Source organism: Mesoplodon densirostris, chromosome 12, assembly GCF_025265405.1.
Source record: "Mesoplodon densirostris isolate mMesDen1 chromosome 12, mMesDen1 primary haplotype, whole genome shotgun sequence".
NCBI lineage: Eukaryota > Metazoa > Chordata > Mammalia > Artiodactyla > Ziphiidae > Mesoplodon > Mesoplodon densirostris.
Window position 1 is genome coordinate 57,067,815 of NC_082672.1, and position 21,238 is coordinate 57,089,052.

The window sequence follows — 21,238 nt, forward strand, 5'->3', positions numbered from 1 at the left end:
AAAGCATATTATAAATTATATTAAAAAATATCTTCCTAATTAAAAAATTTTGAAGCCCTAATTGAAAATTGTAGTAATATGAAAATTTTGAAATCAACATACGTTTCCCTGAATGTAACTTGCTTTTGCATCTCCTTCCACAAGCAAAATTTTCACTATTTTCAATTTTTTTTGGTAAAATCACCTTAGTAATATCAGTTTCCAAAACATATCTTCAGTCAGTCTAGTGAATTGCTAAACTTATATTTAACACACCTCCCAGCACCCCCATTTTCAGTACCAGTAATAGTAAGGGAAGCAGGGAAACACTTACCTAATTTTATTATGTTAAAATAATATTCAGGTGCATATTCTGAACCAACTTAGATGACAGTTGTAGCCCTATTCTGTTTATAAATTTTATCATGCCAGTAACATTCAAAACCTACAATTTCACCTTTGCTTCAAATATCAAGTCCATTAATTTAATGGGGAAATCTATTTTAAAGTCATTCACCTGATTTTGTCATCTCAGGAGTAGTCAGACAGGGCACGTGACCATGGGTAATGTTTTACAATAATTAATTTAGGGTTAAACATCTCTTGTAAAGAATAGCAGGAAACTAAGTTATATCCAGGCTGGGGGTGGAAGGGGAGTGGTAATGACCTTTTATATTTGTTATAAAGTATTGAAACTAAAATTCTCTTTCAATTCAAGGTACATTAGATAAAATAGAATTATCGTAGTTTTAAAATGCAGATGTGTATTAATAAGGGTTTTTTTTTGTCATAAAAGTTGTCGGGTTAGTTTCTGGGCTTCCAAACAATATTTCAAAACTAGGTATAAAATCAACTTATTTCTAACAGAGATAACATAACATTTTTACGGTGTCCCTTAGTATGCATGGTTAAGTAAAAATATTTAAAACTATAGGTGTTGAAAACCAACAGAATACTTTGTATTGTCATTTGTTTTACTAATCCTATTTATATATAAAATAGTTGCTTTCAAGCTCTTTCCATCCAAATATCATATTGAAATTTCTATTGCTATTTAGAGAGCAATGGTATTTTGTCTTAAAAAATATGTACATATATATACCCAACAGGATTGATATGAAAACAATTTAACTTGAATGATGTAATTATGTAATGGAATGTAAAAAATTATAGCAATTAAGGTGTTGTAGCATGCTGTAATGGATGAAGTTACACTGGTTGATGACACTATATCTCCTACTCATTAATTATTTGGATAGAGTGCATTATGTTACATAGCATGAAGAAATAGTCATAAATTACCACTAAAAATTACATCCATACATTTTCATTTAATATTGATATTTCTCCTACATCCATAAGTTAGTTTAAAAAATCAAAACAATATCAATAGCATCTTTAGTTTCCAGAAAATCTCACAATGTGGTTCAATTCTTTTACTATATACAGCTAGTAATTTTCAGGGGAAGAAAGTTAGCATTTCTAGAGAGTAAGTTTATAAGGTAAATCTGCACATGTATGGCTTGTGTCTCCTGCTTAGACGCCCAAGTGGATGAAAACATTTTTTAAGCTTTCTTATTTGCAGTTCTAAAGAGAAAGACACATTTCTTAAGCGTAGCTAATTAGGGTGATACTTTTAAGCAATCACCTGTTATTATAAAGCAATATACCACTAACACGTAGTGCAAATATTAACTATAGCATTCTTTTAAGTATTTTTAAAAAGTAGCCAATGTCTTTTTTTTTCTGAAATCTCAGAAAAGGTGGAAGATGAATTTAATGTGATAGTCAAAAAGAACCAAATGATAGAAGTTCCTTCTCTAAGTCTGTTTTCTTATAAATCTGTTTTCTTTTGTTAAAAACAAACTTCCTCCCTAAAATAAATTAGAATTTTAGAAGTGTAACAATAATAGCATTAAACAAAGGGTAAACATCTCTAATCTCATTTGTGAGAGGTATGGGAACAGGGGTGATGTATACCTATTCATTCCTTAAACCATAAAAATAGTTACTGAAAAAAGCTAATAAATTAATCTCTTCATGGTTTTCAAATTAACGTGGCTATTGTTGACATGCAGTATATATTAGTTTTCTTCCTTTTCTCTCTCAGTCATTTCCTTCACATGACCCACCAGCCCACTACAAAACTACATAGGAAAACATCAATCGGAAAGAACTCTTACACTAAAGAATTGACAGCAAAGGGACAGATTTATCCAAGTAAAAATGTTACTAATTTAGGCACCATGCTTATGATTAAAGGAAAAAAATGATCTATTTCCTCTATATTTCTTAAGACAACTACCGTTTTGAGCATAGTACTCTCAATCATTGTACAAACATATATAGAAAGAAAAAAAGAGACTCCTAGAGAATATTTCTTTCTTTACTCATTATCTTTGTTTCACTGGCTTCCTGCACAGACTCCACTGTTTCCAGGTGTATGTAAAAGCTTTGGCATCTCTTGACTAGACACTCTAAATTAAAATATTTTATAAAGAACATTGCTAAATTATTTTTAAAAGACACTGATTTCCTGGGATAGTTTAGATTGTGAAGACCTTTCTTAAGTGGCTGAGAAAACCCCCAAAAGTCCAAGGGGACAACTGGAAAGAGAGAAGTGCAATTTTGTTTTGTTAATTAACACAGACAAAACAAGCTGGGAAGATAGTTTCTTACAAACAATTCACAGTCCTCTGCAGTTATGGGAGAAGTAGCTACCGAGAAATTGCAAAATATTGAAGAGTAAGTGCATCACTTGGTGAAATTCTGGGTTCTTTTTATCTTGTTGGTTCTTTAAGAGTCACCTCAAAGAATTTCTTTCTAATGATCAAAAAATAAATAAAAGGAAAAGTAAGCAAAGAAAAAATAAAAAGAGAAACAAGCCATTCACAATATTGTTCTTGTCCTGTTAGCTTTCCAATCTGAATCAGCTAATGAGAAATGTACAAGAGACATGGTAGCAACTGCCAAAGAGCCAACACACTCCTTTTCCAAATCTTTCAAAGAAAAAATTTCTTACAATGTACTGCTTCTCATCAGGAAGTGTACATGTATGAGTGTGTATGTGTATGTGTGTGTGTGTGTGTGTGTGTAAAATATAACTACATGTTCCATAAAGGATTCATTAAGAACAGAGGTGTGCCATTTTTTGGTAGCAAATATAATAATTTAATAAAATTGAACTTCAATTTTTAGCATTCTCAAGTTTCTTAATGTGACTCTATATACTGTAATTTATTAAAATTAATTTCTGTGATTTACTGAGTTAGGCATTGTGGAACTTCTAAATTGAAACAAATCATCATAGGGTGACCATAGTTCTCAGAAGCTCATTGGCCAAGATATTTATTGAATGGACACACTTGCATGACTGGACAGAGGAAGCTATCTTGCTTCTAGGAGTCTTTGAATTCAATTCAGCGATGGAAGCAAGTAAAGGCACAGAGGCAAAAAATTTATCCATAGGATAAAAAAATAAAAATGGGCCATCAAACTTCTGTTCTTACATGTATACTTAATTTTGTCCTAATAATCAAAAACATTTTTATGTGGAAAAATAATTTGGAAAGAGATGCAGAGACTTTTAAAAGATACTCAATCATAATTATCTTTAAAATAAAATGTCAAGAAGCATTTGATTACAGATTACCAAAAAAATCACTTTAACTTTAAATTGTCTTTGTCTTACTCAGTTTTTATCAAATCTTTTATTCTTGTAAATGTCTAGCATAATTATAAAATTGAGAAGTGGAATATGTTTATTTTCTCTTATGATGACTGAGATTATCTTCTTTCTCCTATACAGATAATTTCAGTCCAAATTTCTACTGTCTCAATTGTCTAGATACCATATTTACCATAGTTGAAAATAAGTCACTGACTCAACTTAGTTTCAATTGGTTTGGTTCTACCAATTACAAAAACTAAGAATTTTTGGGGGGTTAGTGACTCCATTTATACTTTCAACCATGAATATTGTTGGAACCATTAAAAATAAAGAGGTAAATTATTTTATAATGGGTTTACAAAATAACAATTGTAAAAAAAAATCTGTTAATATAGAAGTAGCCTCAATTCCTATGGAAACGTAATTTGAAAGTGCATTTAGTTTTATTCGATGTTGACTTTTAGGTCCATAATTGAGGAATTTCTTAGTATAAACAATTATAATAATCACTTCCGTAGGTGTGAAAGGCGTACTAGCATAAGAGTACTATTTCAAACCAAATTTCCATTAAATTCTAGGAAAATTTCTAACTGGGAAGAGGAATAATAGATAGGCTTCCCTGCAATATACTAGAGTTAAAAAAAAACATAAAAGTAAAATACATCTAAAATTATGTTATGTAAAACTGAAATGCTTTTCTAGTAAGAGGTGGGAAGGTTGGTGGCAAAGGCATGCAACAAAATTGGCATTTCATTTAAATGTTTCAACAGTCTTTTTGACAGCAGATTAGTTTAACATTGAACATCCCACCAAAAGAGTAATCCATTTCCAAGTGCATAATAATTCATTGTTGCCCTTCACCATACATTAAATGTCACCCATCATTGTGACAGGAATATAAAAGCTACTGCACACTAGTCAGGAGCCGAGATCAAAGCTGTTAATGCAAGCACTGTCGACATGGTTTTCTAAACTCGGTTAAACCATCAAAAACACTATGTTTAGAAGATCTTTACCTCTCAGCTCCAAGAGAAATACAGAATATTTTTGCAAGTATAAGGACTCTCAGTAAGGCAATAGCCTTGTCATCTTGTGACCGCAGACCATGTTAGAGCCAAAATGTATGTCAAGACGGGCCTGGCAGTCGCTGTAATAATAAACCTTTGAGCAGATTCTAGGGAGACTGTCCCTTGCTCCCCTGCAACCTAATCCAATAATATAATAGATGATATTCTAATATCTTAAAAACCAGGCAAAGTAATTCAATGCAAAATCATACCAGAAATTCCTATATTCTTTTTAACTTAGAAAAACTAATCTTACGTATATAACATATTGAGTATCCTTGATTTGCTATTGCTAAGAAAGCCAGGTTGGTCAAAATTTCTTGTCTTCTTTTACTCTTTCTCCTATATTTGGCATAATCATTTGTTCACTTAAGTAATCTAAGAAATTTCTGTAATAATTTATTACTACCAAATTTGGTATAGTATTATTTTTCTTCTCCAGAGTTTATTTGTATTTAATTTTTAAATACCAACCTTAAAATAAAATATGCAAAGTTCTTATATGCTTAGTGAATAATTATTAAGGTTACATCAATCCTGTTGGAGGTAAATGTGTATACCATTATTCCTTTCTTTTAAGTTCGACCTTCAGTTATTCATCTTTGTATATCAAACTACTAAGGACCTTAGACCAAAATTTACATGCTAAATTTCGGAACAGCTCTGGTGTCTTGGTGACACCTATGGCTAAAAGAAAATTTTAAATTCTTTAATACTATAGTCATTTAAATTGACTTATTTTATAAATAGGATCTATTATATCAATATTATCTATTTTTTTAACAAAGGAAATATTTGAAGCAAGGTGAAAAATATCTCTCATTAGTGTAAAGGGTGGGTTCCCTAAAAGGCTTTTTATATGACTAATTGCCATCCCTATACTAATATACCTAGATCAAAGGAAGAAACGAATAGAAAGAGGGGGAAAAGATTTAGGGGCATATATGATTAAGCACAAGCCCGTCATGGATTTCTTCCTAATCCTCTGTCAGCCAAGAGCTATTCTTAGGATAAGGCCATTCTATATCTAGAATGCAGTACCTCAGGTTCATCTTTACTCTTAAAGAAGAGTTTTCAGCTAATTCAGATAAGCATGCTGATTATGTCATTATGCTATAAACAACAATGCAACTGTTTGCAAGAGATCATGGATTATAAAACCATACCAAGACAAATAAGACAATGTATTTTTTTCTTTTAACACTTGCTAAAATAAATTTAGAGCATTTTCAAGTATTTCTTAGATAATCTTTTTTCTTATAAAATGAAGGTTAGGGAAATATTAAAATGGTAACAATCATTATTTACTTTTAAATTTAATTTTAAAAACATATAACCTATTAATAATTATCACTTACAAATTTATCATAAATTTAATATTGTTAATACTATGATACAGCAGATATTCAATAAGCCTCAAATCTAGTATTCTAATGATAACTAACAATCTGCCTAATGTCTTCTTTCCTTTATAGTTGTATATTTCTCTTCAGTGAAATATATGTTACAAGTCATTTTTAGATAAATATATTTAAAATACATGTAATTCATTAAAAAACATTGGATAACTATAAAACATTTTCATGACTTTCATTCAAGGCCAATACATATTTATTGTCAGATAAACACATTGGTTATGAGTTTTTTAATGAAAAAATGTATCAAGCCATGTTTGTTCTTGGATTTAAGCATCTGGTACAATTCTCAGAACATTATAGGTAATCAGTAGATACTTGCTGAATAAATTAATGAATAGATGAGGGATATAAATTAATGTATAATACTTCATGGAATCCTAATTATCCAGTGTTCACTACAGGTTCAAGAAATATTTGACTAATTGAGTGAATGATTGATGGAATAATTAAAGTGGAAACAGAAAACAAATTGAAGGTGTGGCTTGGTAGCTAAAAAGACATAGAAGATTAATTGTAACAATAATAATTGGGACAATATTAGCTGGTGACTGAAACAAAAGTAAAGTAATGTCAATTCAAATTTTTAATTATATTTAAATCATTTACTATATTTTAATTTTGAGATAAAATTTATTTTAATTCTAAGTAGATATTACATAACTTCTTAAAATTCAATATAGCATAATATCTGATAATAAATATAAATTTTGTTGTTGAAGTGGTATTATTTTAGAACTCTGTTTTCTGAATTTCAGTGAAAATAAAACAGATATCTGAGAATTTTTTAATGTAATTTGTCTTTCTTTTCTTTGTAATCATTAGGACAAAGAATATACATAAAGGAAATGCCATACTTATTTTGACATCAGTAATGATGTTAATATGTTCATCCGTGATCTCTATATGGCATAAGACATAATCTTTTCTCACAGATAAAATAAAAATGCTACATTTATTTTGAACTGATAAACAATCATGATGTCATTTTGGTTAGAAAGGTAATTAAGTTCTACAATTGAAATTTAGACATTTTCCTGTCATTCGCACATCATGAACTTCTTTCACGGTAGCAAGAGTTCAATAACAGGTCAGAGTGGATTTTACTTATACAAAATCATTTGGTTTTGGAGGTTCAGTTTAGAATTTAAATGGACTCTACTCAAGAAACTTTCTTTTAATCTGAGTTTTAGTGTGTTTTTTAATTTGACAGTATTTATACAAGATTATAATAATGTTGAGAAGTGAAGAAAATATTCTGAGATAATCTGCAAAGAATGGATTTTTTATAGTACATATTACTTTACCAAGAATATGTAATATTATTTATTACTTAATATAGGATATCCTATATTATTTATTATTTAATAGAATATTTGTAATTTGCCCATAAATGAAGATATTAAACTTCATTTCACATCGTTGAATAAGATGCTGAAATAGAATCATTTTCAAATCCATTCATTTAATCACTGACAAAATTCAACAGTAATATTCTAAAATTCAAAGACCCTAAAAAATGGCACACCAGTTAATGTTATGTTCTCAGAAAGACATGGATGAATTTTCAAAATGAGGAAATAATTTTTATATCACTGTGAATTGAACTGTTTCTAGCTTCTTATTCAGAAGAGTAAACTCTACCACACTTATAGCTTACTGACACAGCCAGCATGCTTTTTGCCCAAAAAGGCATCAGAGTACATTTTAATAAGTTATATGACTCTTAAAAGTTCATTATTCTCCAGCACCCCATGGGAAATAAAGAAAAAGAAAAGTAACATTGATTGTGACTTTTGACAATTATTAGTTAGAAAAAGGAGGTAACAATTGCCAAAAAAATCACAAAAGTGAGCATGTTACCTGGCTATGACAAAGAGCACACAACTGACACCCAAGTAAGCCAGCAGAATATACATCCAGATATCAGGGGAGAGAGGATTCAGGAAGGAGAAGACGCCTGGGTTTGTACCATTGGGCTTGCGGTACAAAATACTTATTCCAAGTGTCATAAAGGGCTTGGAAAAGTCGATGACCTTCTCTCGAACGTAGGTAATAGCCAGTGGAGCAACTGCAAGGTCAGCTTTCTGTAGAGAGAAACACAAAAAAGGAAAAAAAAGTGTTCTAAGTCACAACAAAGTAGTAACCATATTAAATAAAACAAAGACTTTACACTCAAGAATTGTCTCAGCAACAGTCATGTTAACACTGAAAGCGTTCTTAACTCTGAAGTGAAGCATCTGATTTACTCTGCTACTAATTTCTATGAGTTTCTAGATTAACAAATCAGCAGTTATTGCAAGTAGATATAGAAAGCAAAAACTATATAGGATGAAAAACACTCAAGAAACCATTGTACATTTAGTACCTGGATTATTATGCTACTAAACCTGCTCATAATACTTTTAATTTAAACTTTAAAAACAATATCAATTATGATTTAATAAATACTTTGGTCAAATTGTATATAATAATAACTACCTCCAATTATTTAGCTGATAATCGAGAAACATTTATTTTTCTGGTTTTAAAACTATGGAGCACAGTTAAAATGTTTTATTCTTTAAATAGTTAACATTGTGAAAATCCTCTTTTAATGAGATTTTGTTTATGGCCCCTGAATTTTGTTACTATCTCTCTAATTTGTTTTATATTATTTAAAGAAAATCCTTGCAGCCTTGCCTAAATCGCATTAGGAAATGAGTTTTTCAATTGTCACAAAGTTGCTAATTTTCCAGGTAGCTTAAATATGTTAAATTACTAATGCTTTTCACTCGCCATGTTTTCTGTCAGGGATGAACTTAAGCTCTAACATTGAAATAAATAATTACAGTATTTTGAAGTAACAAAGGCATCTATTCCAACCTATGATGGGAATCTGTATGTCTTTTATTTTTATAACCACATGGAGCTTTCAGAGAATATATGGAAATGCTCATCTTAAAGAACTACAGAAAGATGTACAACAGAATGAAATTGGTCCTTGGGCTTCCCTGTTGGCACAGTGTTTAAGAATCCGCTTGCCAATGCAGTGGACACGGGTTCGAGCCCTGGTCCAGGAAGATGCCACATGCCGTGGAGCAACTGAGCCCGTGCGCCACAACTACTGAGCCCGCATGCCACAACTACTGAAGCCCGCACACCTAGAGCCCGTGCTCTGCAACAAGAGAAGCCACCACAATAAGAAGCCCACGCACCACAGCTAAGAGTAGCCCCCTCTCTCCGCAACTAGAGAAAGCCCGTGCACAGCAACGAAGACCCAATGCAGCCAAAAATAAATAAACAAAATAAATTAATTTTTTTTAAAAAAAGAATGAAATTGGTCCTCTACTGTTTCCTTGTCTCAGGGATTGTTGGAGGACTTAAGGAAGAACCTTCTCTGAGAGGCTAAGTTTGTTGACAATATTATTCTGAGTATGTGTTTGTGTGCACTTGTGCATTGCGGGTAGGTGGTGGTGGGAGATGCTTGGATAGAATATCTTTTGAGAGTAGCAATGGAGAGGGAAAGATATTTCCTAACAACCAGCAAGGAAAAACAAATCTTCAGGGTCCTGGCAAGAATACAATCATATTGGGCTTCCCTGGTGGCGCAGTGGTTGAGAGTCCGCCTGCCGATGCAGGGGACACGGGTTCGTGCCCCGATCCCGGAAGATCCCACATGCCGCGGAGCGGCTGGGCCCGCGAGCCATGGCCGCGGAGCCTGTGTGTCCGGAGCCTGTGCTCCGCAACGGGAGAGGCCAGAGCAGTGAGAGGCCCGCATACAGCAAAAAAAAAAAAAAAAAAAAAAAAAGAATACAATCATATTTACATTCATAAGTCAAGGAATGTCAATTTAACAATAATAATTGTTCATACTACTTGATCATTTGCTATGCAACAGGCATTGTGCTAAGAAGGTTACTTGAATTGTTACATTTAATTCTTATGCAATACTACTGTTATTCCCATTTTTAGATAAGGAAACTGAAACCACAGAAGTTAAAAACTTGTTCATTGTCATAGAACTAATTGAGCATTGGAACCAAGGACATAAACCTAAGCTTTTGGAATCTATACCTAGAACTAACCATGTCATGCATCTCAGAAACCGTAAGTGGAATCATGGAGACATCATTCATTCATTCATTCATTCATGTAGAATGAATGTAGAGATGGAAAGGGAAATACATAGAAGCAAGGGCAGGAATTGATAGATTATAGTCTCAGAATTTAAATGGTCAGGTGCAGAGTTCATGCAAATAGAGCATTTTCAACAAAGGGGAGATGGTTTGAAAAAGTAAACAAGTTTGTTAGGGAAGGAAAGTGATAATATAAGAAACAAGGATTCCAGGTTAAAAAAAAAAAAAAAAAAGGGGCCTCCCTGGTGGCGCAGTGGTTAAGAGTCCGCCTGCCGATGCAGGGGATACGGGTTCGTGCCCCGGTCTGGGAGGATCCCATATGCCGCGGAGCGGCTGGGCCCGTGAGCCATGGCTGCTGGGCCTGCGCATCCGGAGCCTGTGCTCCGCAACGGGAGAGGCCACAACAGTGAGAGGCCCGCATACCGCAAAAAGAAAAAAAAAAAAAAAGGAAAAAAGAGGGTGGTGGTTTGCTCCTGTTTTGGTGGTTGAATTCAGCATAGTTTATCATATGCCACTTAACTTTGCAACCCACCCTCCTCCTAGGCACATGGAAAGCAAAATTTCACCACATATAAAACGTGTCAGTGAGTATGCTTTAAACTGGTAAAATACTTTTAAATTCATAATATATATCAGCAAAATTGAGGAAACAATTCAAGTAACATATATTAAAACAAAACTACTATATTATTCCAAAAAATGTTGTTCTACAGGTATATATTAATAGAATTGACTAGACATACATCAAAATTTACTTAGCATTGCCTAAAAATGTTATATTCTAATTATTAAAGGGAAAAAACAAAAAATATATAGTATGCTTTCAATTATAAAAGGAATTAATAATTTGAAACAGAAGATATAAACCCACACTTTTAACCATTTAATTAAAAAATGTACAGACTGGTGCATGTGTATAAAGGAATAATATTCAGCGACATAAAGAACTGAGCTATCAAGATATAAAAAGACATAGAAGAACCCTAAATGCAAATTGCTAAGTGAACGACGTGTATAAAAAGACTACATACTATATAATTTCATATATATAGCATTCTGGAAAAGGCAAAACTGTAAAGACAGTAAAAAGATCAGTGGTTTCCCAGTGCTCAGAGGAGGCGGAAAGTGATGAACAGGTAGAGCACAGAACATTTTTAAGGCAGTGAAGCTATCTTGTCTGACACTGTAATGATGGATACATGACACTATGCATTTGTCAAAATCCATAAAACTGGAAAACACAAAGAATGAACCCTAATGAAAACTATGGACTTTAGCTAATAATAATGTATCAATAAATGTTCATCATTTGTAACAAATGTACTACACTAATGGAATCTGTTAATAATAAGATAAATTGTAGGGAAAGGGGGTAGAATAGAAGCAGATATATGGAAACTCTATTTTCTGCACAATTTTATTATAAACCTAAAACTCCTCTTAAAAACCTATTAATTATTTTTAAATAAGAGCAGGTTGTTTTAACCACATCCTCGTTAGTAGAATTCAATGTGTTATATGTTGATTGATTAATTAATTAGAACTAGGTTGTTAACTATTGACAGTAAAACACACAAAATTTATCAAATATCAATTGTCAAAAATAAGCAGTATCTAATTGCACACCAAGTACATTTTTTAAATCCATTTACAAAATGAGATATCAGGACTATCTTGCAGCAATAAAGATGAGCACTTATTTATACATTATAGCATTATCTGTGAATAAGATCTAACTTCATTACAAATCCATTAATAATTATTTTGGAATCTAATCAAGATATTATTATATTAAAGAGGTTTATAGTGAGAGATGTGGTATTTTCCCATCAAATATCATGTTATTAAAGACAGAGTATTTGGAGAAAAGACCTTGATGGCAAAATGGAATAATCCCAGAACTTTAAAATCTATTCTTTGAAAATAGATTTAGTCACTGATTTTTTATTTTAAAGAATAAAGTATTCCTGCATTAGAAAGAGCCAGTAGTCAAAATTGATTTAAAAAATAAACGATTTCATCAAAAGAAAAATAAGTAAATTGTTATGTGTCACATGAATAGTATTGATACAAAGAAAAGGGAGAGCTCACTTCTACCACCGGACTGGGTCAGAGAAGACCATTCCAAACAATTATACTTGCATTACATCTTGAAGAAAGAGTCTGAGATGACAGAAGTCTGAATTAGTAGGAGGAAAAAAAGAATATCTTAGCAGTAGCTAGCATCAAATGGGTCTACTGTGGGCCAAGACTGTGTTGTATTCTTTGCCTATAATACTTCCGTTAATTCTCACAACAGCTCAAATTTGTACTGTGATTTCCTTTTTTACAGATGAAAAAAACAGAATCATGAGAGTTTAAGGAAAGTACAATCCCAAAGATGACTTAAGCATATTCATTTCCTACCATTTTTCTGTACAATCATTCAAATGCATCATATTCCCCTGCCCCCAAATGATCTACCCTTTTCTCCACTATAAGACACATCTGGAAGACACACCTTATAAATCTATAAGACACATCTCCGATTCTTTTTCTCCAATGTAGCCTTCCCTGAACATTCTGTACACATTAATTTCTCCTAAGTAAATTTTTTATGCACTTATAAACTTAACCATATAATTTAACATGTAACAATACTTTATGTTGTGTTTTTTCTGAGTTTTTCACATGTAAGTCACCTAATAGGATATAAGAGATTTGAATGCACACATTGTTGCAACTGTATTATGAGAGTATAAGCACTTTGAAGCCTGCAGGCATTCTCTTCGATCAAAGCACATATCACTGAACTGCGAAAATGGTAAAGTATTCCTCCCTGGAAATTTCACAGATATGCCTAGGCAGTAGCTATCTTATTAATTTAATAAGCATTAATTTCCTATCCTATCATTCTATGTGAAACTCTTCCAAATTTTCTTATTTAGCCCTATGATCATAATCAATCTAACATCTCTAGGGTATTGAACAAAATTTGACACCAAGGAATTGCTTAGTAAATGTTTGCTGAATACAGTTTCAATTTAACTTACTAAAATGTTCAAAGAAAATTAAAAGGAAATCACTCAGAGAATTTTAAAATTAAACTTTTTTCTGATCTTGCTCTAGAAATGAGATTTATTTGTACATTAATATAATTTCTAGTGAACTAACCATCTAGGGAGAACAGAATAATTCTTTTTATGGAGTTATATAGCTAATAGCGGCCCTTTGATTAAAGTCTCTTTAAAAATTAAAGAAGAATGGTAAAATTTATTGGTCTAAGCTCTAATTCCCTAATACAAAAATTAGATAACAAAGCATATCTTCATGAATCGCACAATGACTGCAAATTTGATCATGTTGAGAAAACCTTCAAAATGAAGTCCTAAAAATCAAAGAACATAATGCTGTTATGTTATAATATGTGATCTGGTCAGTGAAATATCTTATGCATACTTGTGAAAGGTCTTGCAATTTAACAATGGAAAACCAGTTCTAAACATTGTTTTCTTTTCCATAATGTTGTGAAATGCTTAGTAAATGGGTAAAATAATTAAAGTAGTAAGTACATATGAATAAATTGGAATATTTTAATTGCTTTAGTTAAGAAATTTAAGCTAGTTAATTATGTATATTAATTTTAATATCACTTATAAGTGACAGCACACTTTCCCAAATTCTTCACAATGTGTGATGTGAACAAATGCTTTACCTCTGTGGGCACTTTCAGGGAAACACAGTTCACCTTCTGTACACATGGCGTACCTGCTCCACCACTATCCTTCCAGTCATACTGTCTGGACTCTTGCAGTGACCTCTTAATTGATCCCCTGCTTTCATTCTTGCCCAGTTAGTGTCTGTTTTTCATCCAAAGACCAGAAAGGTCTTTTTAAGCACATACCAGATTATCACTTCTTGCTCAGAATCTTCTACTGACTTCCAGCACACACAGAACACACGTAAAACATAAGCTTATATTTGAAAAATATGCCTTATAGTTGCTTTTCACCAAACCAAGTAGTAAACACATAGTACACAATGGAAAGTAACATAGTCAGTTCAGTTATTAATTAAATAAGGAGAGTTCTTTCACACTTGTAGGACCTGAATAGGGACAATTAAGAAAACATTAAACACAAACAGTAGTAGATTCAGCTGCTGCTACAGCAGCTGTCATTTTATTAATGCTTAAGTAAGCCTGCTGATAATTTCAAATGATATTGACTAAATCTACCAACCTTGCCACTAATGACAGAATAAAAAATAAACTTCTCAACTGATAATTCTTCAGAAGAGCCACAGCTCCAAAACACTGGTTTTGGGTGTGTGTGTGTGGCGGGGGGTGTTTGTTTTTATTTTGTTTTGTTTTGTTTCATTCCCATCCAGATCTGATTTAATTGTAAGCTCTCAATGGATGGTTTATAAGTAATAATATTCCTGTACTAAAATTGTTACAATATCTCTTCTCTCACTGCAATATTTCTATGAGATTTATTTATTTATTAATGCATTAATTGAGTTAGTTTAGCTCCTTCAGAAAAAAAATAGGTTCATAGAGATTGAGGTGTTTTTTTCACATTGATAATTTCAGGAAAACTAAATTTCTATTAAAAACAATTGGAAATCATGAATATTAATACTTCAAAGTGGAATTTTGTATACCTGTTATTCATGAGCAAAGCATTGAATGATGGTGTTTCTGACATTTTCTTTCTGGATTTTTGGTATTACAGATTTCCTAATTTTAAAATAATTAATGTCTTTTAAAATAATAGATTAAGTGAAAATATTTTATTCTGCTAAAGACCATCACCTAAATAGGAATTATATTCTATCACTTTCTACAGTTCCTATGGTTATATTTAAACATACATTAAAAACAACACAAGGAAAAAAATCCTACAATATTACTCAGAATGTTATTATGTATTCATCAAGCAAGTACTTGAGACGTGAGAGATGTTGAATCACTTCTTTGACACAAACTTATATGCAAGTTTCAAAAGAGAAAACTAGAAACAATTCAACATGCTATTTAAAATATCAGGTTATTTCTTGAGCCTATAAGACATTCACACAATTCATTGTTACTGATTTAAGCTACTATTTCACCTATATATTGTCAACTAAACCTGTTTTTATTTCCCAGTTTAAATGCTCTGGGAACACAACCAGTGGACCAAGAAACAACTACTAGCACTAGAATGGATGACTATGACCTACAAGGAACCCTTTTAATGGAACTGTGAACTTATAATTCTGCTCTAGTAAACCATTCTCCAGTGGACAATGGATTAAGTACATTGTATTTCCAGGATCTATTTTAAAATAATAGGTAAATTATAACAGTTGTAAATAATCAATGCAATTAAATTATCCAATTATGATTAGTTTATGTTAAAATTGGACATTACTTAGTTTAGAATAAATTTAGAATTAATTTATTAAGAATATTTCTCACAGTAACAAACATTCCTTCACAAAGGATTATCAATATTCAGCTATGCGCAAGGCCTGGGCAAAGTTCAGGATACAAAGGTGTTTATGACAGTCTCATTTCTCAGGTGACAGCAGCATAGGGAAGATTAACATGGAAACAAATAATTGAAAAGTTCTAATAAGTCCTTCAGTTAAAGTAGGTACAAGGTACAGTTGTGCTACAATTTTACTGGCTTGCCCAATTGTTACTCTGATGGGTTAATATAAAAAGATATTCAGTATTGGAATTTACATTAATCCTGCAAAACCTGGAGTTCAAATGGGACCAATACATAAATGCTCCATGGGTAGTAGTATTAAAGAAAGTGGGATGAACTCAAGAGGGAACATGTGTGGCATATAACCCATCTTAAAGCTCCTGATTATTTATTCTTCATCACTGGATTAACAATAACAACAATAACTATGCTGATGAGGTTAAAAATTAAAGTGACCTTTACAGTGACTCATTCTTCAATATGAGAGGGCATAAGAAGAGTTGAATAGTGGATAGCCCTTGTAAACCACATAAATAAACCAAAAGGTGCCCCCAGCTCAACCTCTTCTATTTCTTTTTCCAGCTAAAATACAAATAAACATTAGATACTTTTCCTATATAGCCTCATTATCTTACTTAAATGCATTTGTTAGACTCAAATATTAGAGAGAACACATGATCTCTGTATAAGAGATCTGCATAAACAAGATCTTCTGTATATTTTCCAACAGAACAGGGATAACATTTGCTACATAGAACATAACCTCTCCCAGAACTTGCTTTGCAAATAGATTTACATCATATGCTGAATTACTAAGCAAACATATCTGAGTGGATCAAATCCAAACTATAAATTTACTTAATTCCCTACATTCAAAAGTCTGTATTATATGCTTATACTTACAACAAATACAAAGTACATATTAGTATTTGTTAAACAGATAAACTGTTAAAATAACATACACAGTAAGAAAGAACTTTGGGCAATAACAATATTTACATATATCTAAACAGCTAGCCTGTGTTGTATCTGGGTATCTTTACAATTAATTCTCTAGTGAAAAATATTTTGTAACATGTTTTCTCTGGTTTCCATGACTAATGAAATTCCTTGAATCTGTACTATTTAATTGTTTTATAAAGGTTTTAACTGTTTATTCAATATGTGCTAAAATGTTTGAGGTATGAGGAAACTTAGAACCCTGATATCTATCTGAAACCATTCATTCACTCATTTATTCAACAATTTATTATCAAAGAATTCACTAATTTATCCAACAAGTATTTATTCTTTTTTTTTTTTTTTTTTTTTGCGGTATGCAGGCCTCTCACTGTTGTGGCCTCTCCCGTTGCGGCCTCTCCCATTGCGGAGCACAGGCTCCGGACGAGCAGGCTCAGCGGCCATGGCTCACGGGCCCAGCCACTACGCGGCAGGTAGGATCTTCCCAGACCGGGGCACGAACCCGTGTCCCCTACATCAGCAGGCAGACTCTCAACCACTGCGCCACCAGGGAAGCCCACAAGTATTTATTCTTGATTGACTGCTTTGTAATAGGAGCTGTTCTAGATGCTCATAGTACTGCGAAGACAGACAAAGTGAAGCAGACAGACACTGGGCATGAAACAATTAGAGGCTATAATGTCAGGACGTGAAGAGTGCTACGAAGGAAGATAAAGCAAGGTAACAGGATAAGAGTGTAACTAGGGAGAAAAGGAGGGCACTATTTTTACTAAGATGAACAAAGGAAATCTCTCCAAGGTCCTGACATTTGAGTCCACACTCAGTCAAGTCGGGGATAAAGCCCTGTGAGATTCTGATCAGAGTTCCCCTGGCAGAGGGATTTATAAGTTACAAAGGCTCTGGGGTAGAAACAAGCTGGGTATGCTGGAGGAGCAGCAAACATGTCTCCAACCCTCCCAGCTCCTCCCAGTTTAATCATCTTGTTGATCCTCTCCAGAAAATCCCACGGTAATATAGAAACATTACATGACAAAACACTCCAACCTTAAACAAAAGGTGTCAGACTTAGAAGAGAAAACTTGTGTCACTGCACCTCTCATTTCACTCTTCTATGTTTTTTCCACTAAAAGGAAATAATACCATTCAGGTTTATTATCTTACCTTTACCCTATAAATGTGATCTCTATAAATTCTTTCATTCAAATTCAACTGCAACAAAGCTATTTAATTGTGCCTTAGAATTTTTTAAAATACTATACTACCTATTAAATATTTAAGAAAAACATCATGTTGTGGTAACTCAGCCTTACATAAATAATAATAGAAAAACAGAGTAATTACACTGTCCACAGTATTTCTGAACCTGTGACATGACCTTATTCCTATATCACCTCTGTGATCACCTGCCCCTATAGAAATCCCCCATTGATTAGTAAAAACAGCTTTATGATTTTCTGTAAATATCACTGATGAACAGCAATTTCCTTCCAGAATAGTTGATTTTTCTAATAATCCAAGAGTAATAACTGAGCTGAGACCACTTCCCCATGTTTGTTAATAAAAATTGAGGCCATTCCCATATTTGTTTATTAGAATTTAATAATATATCCCCATATATTTAAGGATGCTTGAATGACTCACAATTAAGTTTGAACATAAAGGTTAAACAAGAAAATTTCTACAAAACAGCAAACAAAAACCTTTCTAATACTAACTGCTATAATTACAGTAGTGTTTGATAGTACAAAACTGGATGCAATATTAAGAAAAAAGCCTGTAAAGAAAGGTTAGAATTTTCTGTCTATTATTTTATCCAAACTGCCCCCACTTTGGTCTTCCTTTCTGCCTTCCTTCCTTCCTTCCTTCTTTCCTAACTCTTTCCCTTTTCTCTCTTGCCTAAAACCAGAAAGAATGATTTTTTTGTGTGTGATGTTAAAAACCCTATGCAATAGAATCAAATGTCTAATTTCAGATATGGAAGGATTTAAGACAGAGCATAAGCAAAAACTTTTCTATTGAATAGAAGTGGACCACCTACTAAATCTATCCATTGTACTAGAATTTCACATCTTGAATTTTTAAGAAATAATTCTAAGTTCAGAAACAGGCTGATACACAAAGGTGTTCTCTCAAGATCACCTGTAATCTGGGAATGCAAGTAGCTTCTATGCCTCAGAAGAGAATGGTTAATAAATCAGGGTACAGCAAGAAAGAATTACTATGCATTATTAAGCAGCATTTTGTGAAGTTTCCAGTGAAATGGCACAGACACTGCCAATGTCAGTGAGTATAGAAACACTATATTAAACATGAATTCCACTAAATAAAAACATGATAAAGGTGAAACCTACAGATTACACGCTTCTTGAGATATACCAACCAATCATAAATTAAAGAGCATTTTTAGATCTCAATTTAAACAAGTAAACAAGTACTAAATAAGTAAATAAGTACTATAAGACAACCAGAAAAATGTAAGTAAGTACTGATGGTTGGGTACTTGATGTCATTAAGGAATCATATTTTTTCTATGTGATAATGAGAGTGTGGCCATTTAAAAAATTTTAGTTCCTCTCTTTTAGTGATAAATAGTGAAATACATGTATTATAAATGACAATGATATGAAGTCTAGGATTTGCTTCAAAATAATGCAGGTGACAAGCAAGTTTGTGGGAGTAGAGATGAAATTGGCCATGAGTTTATAATCCATAAGGCTTGGTGATGGGTACATGAAATTTAACTTTACTTTTCTATTTGCACATGTTTTAAAAGTTCTATAACAATGTTTAAAAAGTACAGAATCAAGAGTGGAAATATATTGAGCAAAACGTTAATAATGTCTGTTCCTAGTTAGTAGAATTATGGTTGTTTATTATATTATTTCTCAATTTTATAATTTTTATTCACTGAAAATATATTTTTATTCCAGTAGGAAAGAACAACACATGTCATTTAAATATACATGTATTCTACCATGAAAACCTTCACTAATCAAATGAAACAAAACTATATGCAATAAGCTAAATCCAGATAATTTTTGTGGTCATTTTATTTAAGAATGTGAAGACTGAGATACATATAAAAATTTATATTTGACCTAAACTTACAGATTAACTTCAGTAAAAATACAGCTCTTTCTTTTAATATAAATTTATGTATGTATGTACGTATGTATGTATGTATTTTTGGCTGTGTTGGGTCTTCATTGCTGTGCGTGGGCCTTCTCTAGTTGGGGCGAGCAAAGGTTACTCTTCCCTGTGGTGCGCGGGCTTCTCATTGCAGTGGCTTCTCTTGTTGCAGAGCACGGGCTCTAGGTGCATGGGTTTCAGTAGTTGTGGCACGTGGGCTCAGTAGTTGTGGCTCACGGGCTCTAGAGCACAGGCTCCATAGCTGTGGCACATGGGCTTAGTTGCTGCGCGGCATGTAGGATCTTCCCGGACCAGGGCTTGAACCGTATCCCCTGCATTGGCAGGCGGATTCTTAATCACTGCGCCATCAGGGAAGTCTCACAGCTCTTTTTTGATAATAAATTATTTTAAAAATATGAAATGAGTAGACAGTTAAAGGAGTGTTTTATTTTAACTTTAATTTCTGAAAAGCAGTCAATATATTTTGTATTTTGAGGATAATGGAAAATAAGCTCCCCTTTCATAAGTATTTTAACCTGAACAATTCAGATGGAGCCTCTGATATCAAATATTAAATAACATGTTGAAGAAAGTGTTAGTTGTATTTCAAAGCTATGGATTCTTATCTTTTTTATATGTCCATGTAGTTTTTCCAGAATTAAGAGGGAACAATAATCAATTTGATTATCTATCTGTATCTGTATAAACAAAAACTTGGAACGAAGACTAAATTATAAAAATATTAAATATCCATGACTTCAGAAGGTAATTAGTATTCCTTCACTGGTTTAAAAGTTCACATAAATATATCTCATAGTAGAGTAAAATAAGCTTCTATTTTCTCATGTGTGAAACAATATAACAGGATCTATCAATCAGTATTTACCGGTAGACTAGGCAGAGTGGAGATGAAAGATATTTAAACAGGATCCTTCCCAGAGCTTATATAAGATTCCTTGAAGCAAGAAATATCCAGAGGAATGGTAAAAACATAATGAATTGTATGAGGAAAAGATCAATAGTGTTGTTAGGAGAAAATTCATGGAATGCTTTGAGACTTAAACTATGAGTGAGAAAGACCAATATAGCAGTTAATAAGCATAGATTCTGAATTCATTAGTGACCGAAACTTTCCAATCAGCAGCCGGAATTTGTTTCCATTGTTGAAAGCCACAAATAGGGGTATATTTAATCTACCAGAATCTAGCTTTCCAAAGAGCAGACTAAAACCTAGGGCATTGGCAATAGCTGGAGTCACAAGTTAGAAGAATAGCCTTGACTTCTGCCCACTAATAAGAAAATCAAGCCCAGTTTGGGTTCTGTATGGCTAACACTGATACTGGATAGCCACAGGACCCCAGAGGAAAACACTACGTTTCAACTTCTCAGTGAACCAAGTCTAGGCATTTAGAAGAATCTAGGGCCCTGGTTAGTCAGCAGC

The 21,238-nt window shown here is 32.7% G+C and overlaps 1 protein-coding gene across 4 annotated transcripts in view; it reads right to left on the reverse strand.

Moving 5' to 3' along the window:
- The window catches only part of GRIK2 (glutamate ionotropic receptor kainate type subunit 2), a 649,287-nt gene that overhangs the window by 132,921 nt on the left and 495,128 nt on the right, over positions 1-21,238 (reverse strand). For all 4 annotated transcript variants that reach the window (XM_060114614.1, XM_060114613.1, XM_060114617.1 and 1 more), the window contains one exon: positions 7,995-8,218. In XM_060114614.1, coding sequence (XP_059970597.1) covers positions 7,995-8,218 — 224 coding nt within the window. The remainder of the gene's footprint in view (positions 1-7,994; positions 8,219-21,238) is intronic.